This window comes from Anabrus simplex, chromosome 2 (assembly GCF_040414725.1).
Source record: "Anabrus simplex isolate iqAnaSimp1 chromosome 2, ASM4041472v1, whole genome shotgun sequence".
Classification (NCBI taxonomy): Eukaryota; Metazoa; Arthropoda; class Insecta; order Orthoptera; family Tettigoniidae; genus Anabrus; species Anabrus simplex.
Window position 1 is genome coordinate 560975202 of NC_090266.1, and position 3282 is coordinate 560978483.

A 3282-nucleotide genomic window follows, 5' to 3' on the forward strand; every position below is an offset into this window, starting at 1 on the left:
CGTATTCATTACCGAGCAAGTGGCTGCGCGGTTTTTATCACGGCCAACAGCTTGCGTTCGGGAGATAGTGGGTTCGAACCCCACTCTCAGCAGCCCTGAAGATGGTTTCCGTGGTTTCCCATTTTCACACCAGGCAAATGTTGGGGCTGTACCTTAATCAAGGCCGCGGTCGCTTTCTTCCCACTCCTAGACCTTTCCAATTCCATCGTCGTCATAAGACCTATCTGTGCCGGTGCGGCGTAAAGCAAATTTTAAAAAATACCTGATTCATTATTGCTTTAGGCGAAGTTTAGCTGGAATGCATCTATAGTAATTCCTCTTCTACTTCCTTTACTTACATGATTTTGAATGCATGCGTAAAATCTGTTATAATTTATTTTCTAAATGTAACTTTCCAAAATTCATTCCGTTACAAGTGAGATGACCGTGCCGATATTTATTTCGATTCTTGTGCTGTTGAAGATAATGGTTTCATATTTAACCACTAGGTGTCGCGTGTGCGCCTTTACTGTCGTTCTGAGTACATGCATGACGAGATCGGTGAGCCAATGAGAGACCGGCAGCCAAGTTCGAGGAAAAGCATAACGTCATCATCAGCCAATAGAAATGTTCCTCGGTGATGTAGTATTTAAAAATAACTCATGTGACTCAGATAATATAAGCGGCACACTTGAGTTAGATGCACAGAGTGTGTTGGTTCGTCGGAGAGTGGATGTGTGTAGTAGTACAGTGTTCGAGCGGTCTGTGTAGTTCGTACGTATTGATCGCTGAGTGAGTCACAGTTGTTGTGGTCAGGCACGCGGCAATAAGAGGGACGCTAGTCTGTGAAGTGGTTGTGTTGGGACTGGAGGTGTGAGCGAAGGCTTCATGGTTCGCAATTGTGCAGCTCCTAAGATGGAGACTACGTTCTATGAAGATCAGTCATTTAATCACAGATTGAGTGGTGACGTGAATCAGTTGAAGCGTAGTATGACATTGGACTTAAACACTCCTCGTGGTCTAGTGAAGAGGCCTAAGTTTAATACATCTATTACTGCTCCCCCTGTGCTATCGTCACCCGATCTCAATATGCTGAAATTGGGTTCGCCTGAGCTAGAGAAACTTATTATCGCACAACAGAACATGGTCACCACGACACCTACTCCAACGACGCAGATTCTTTTCCCGCGTACAGTTACCGAGGAACAGGAGATGTACGCGAGAGGGTTCGTGGACGCGCTGGCGGAGCTTCATACGAGCGATTCCAGTCAGATGAGTTCCAGTGGGGGTTTGCAGCCTGTGGATGTACCGGTGACCAGCAGTAGCGGCTCTTCGGGCGTAACGTACACTACGTTGGAACCACATGGCCAGGTGGGTGCTGTGATTAGTCAGGCATCTTCATTCCCTTCTGGGTATAACATTCTTTCTCCGCCTGATGGATCGATCATCGTGAAAGACGAGCCTCAGACGGTGCCTAGCTTGGGTTCGACTCCTCCCCTGTCACCAATTAACATGGAATGCCAGGAGAAGATCAAGTTGGAAAGGAAGAGGCAGCGTAATAGGATAGCAGCGTCGAAGTGTAGGCGAAGGAAGCTGGAACGCATCTCGCGTCTTGAAGATAAAGTGAAATTACTTAAAGGTGAAAATTCGGAACTGGGCAGTGTGGTGCATAAGCTTAAGGAGCAAGTGTGTAAGCTAAAAGAACAAGTGATGGATCATGTGCATAGTGGGTGCCAGATAATGATTACTCCCCAGTTTTGAATCGAAGGTTCGCCGGACTGAAAATCCGGCGGTACTCTTCTAATGAGATTACGGGTTTGGTCTCCGCGTAACTGTTTGCGTCGGAGTATTTGTGGCGACCGTATCCAGCCCGTCCGGTACGACATTGATAGGCATTGAATGCTCAGTGAAGAACTGGTATTAATGACACTGTGTTTTACCAAATCTGCACGTACGTACTGCCTTGTATTCTATCTACATTGTAGCAGTTCAATTTTTCAGTGCCTGGAGCGAGGCTATGTGCCAGCTGGCTCTTGTTAGGACTGCACGCGCTTGCGCAAGGCAACACTGCGTGACTTAGAAGGACAAGTAGCTTTTTCAGCTAACCTTCTTTGATGAAACCTAAATAGTATTAAAAGCTGGCAGAAATAGTTGATACTATTTAATAATTGCTATTTTGTCTTAGTAGTTATATACTGTAAGAGTTTACATGCATTCCTAAATTCAGATGTGCTGTCGACCTCTTGACATATCTGAGAACTTTTGTTACAGAATTTCTTTCTTGGAAAGGCAAATTGTGCATCTAGTCACAGCCCATAACGGGAGAATGAATTTACTATTATTGTAAAGTGGATATGTGATCTTATTTGCAAACAATTCAAAGCTTCACCATATAATTTACTGTGCAGTATGTGAAGGATTTTGTTTTCTCTTTGTACCTTAAGTGCAAGGGTAGTTCAGTAGGGAAGTTTAAAAGCATTTAAACTTTCTTGAATGAAGATGTTTTACTTGTAATCGAGACGTCTTTCCAATATGCAATGTGCCTTTTAGAGTTTGTGTTTGGATCTGCAATCCGAATCCTCATTTTTTTGAAGTGACCTGCAGCGAGAAAGCTTTTTGTATATTGAACTTTAAAATGCCATTTTTCTACAATGCATCATCATTGACATTGATGAGATATTTTTGTGTGTGCTGGTATGTGAACTTGAATACAGATTCAGAGGAATCTTTTTTTTAATGATTTTATTTTTGACTAAATAAATCAACATTGTAAATTACGTGCTGTAGTTCTTTGGGATAGGAAGTGTGTCCTTCAAAGCTAATCCCTTCCTAATTGAAAGTTACTAGGAGGGTGCCTCAGCATTTCAGTTTTGAAGCTTATGCACTGAAGCGGTGATCATTTTCATACTTGTTTATTTACAAAATGGGGAATGTATTTATTTTTCATTCTTTACTATGCCTTGCATCTAGTTCTTGCAAGCAACTGAAGTTACAATAGCAGGTCAGTGCTTGAATTAGAACTGCCACGGAATATGAAGTCTTCGGCCGTGGATTTTATAATGGCTTAATTTCATTACTTTATGAATTCTATGTGCTCACCCTTGTAAATTGTGTAATAGGTTTTACATTCAGTATTTTTTTAATGATGGTAGTTTTTCTTCTTAGCTGTAGTGTTGTAGGGTGTTTAAATCCACTAACTCTCTCCTACTCACTCTTGTATAATTGCTCAAAAAAGAATGATTGCATGGTATTGTGTGTTCCTCACGTTTTAATATTTTATCAAGACTAGTTATCAAAATGTAA

At 41.9% G+C, this 3282-nt stretch overlaps 1 protein-coding gene across 1 annotated transcript; it reads left to right on the forward strand.

Annotated features, from left to right (window-relative positions):
• The first annotated feature begins 675 nt into the window (after window positions 1-675).
• On the forward strand, window positions 676-2756 carry Jra (Jun-related antigen). Its single transcript, XM_067140959.2, has one exon. It carries the CDS (start codon window positions 868-870, stop codon window positions 1738-1740), a length of 873 nt encoding a protein of 290 aa, XP_066997060.1. The 5' UTR covers window positions 676-867; the 3' UTR covers window positions 1741-2756.
• Window positions 2757-3282: the final 526 nt, after the last annotated feature.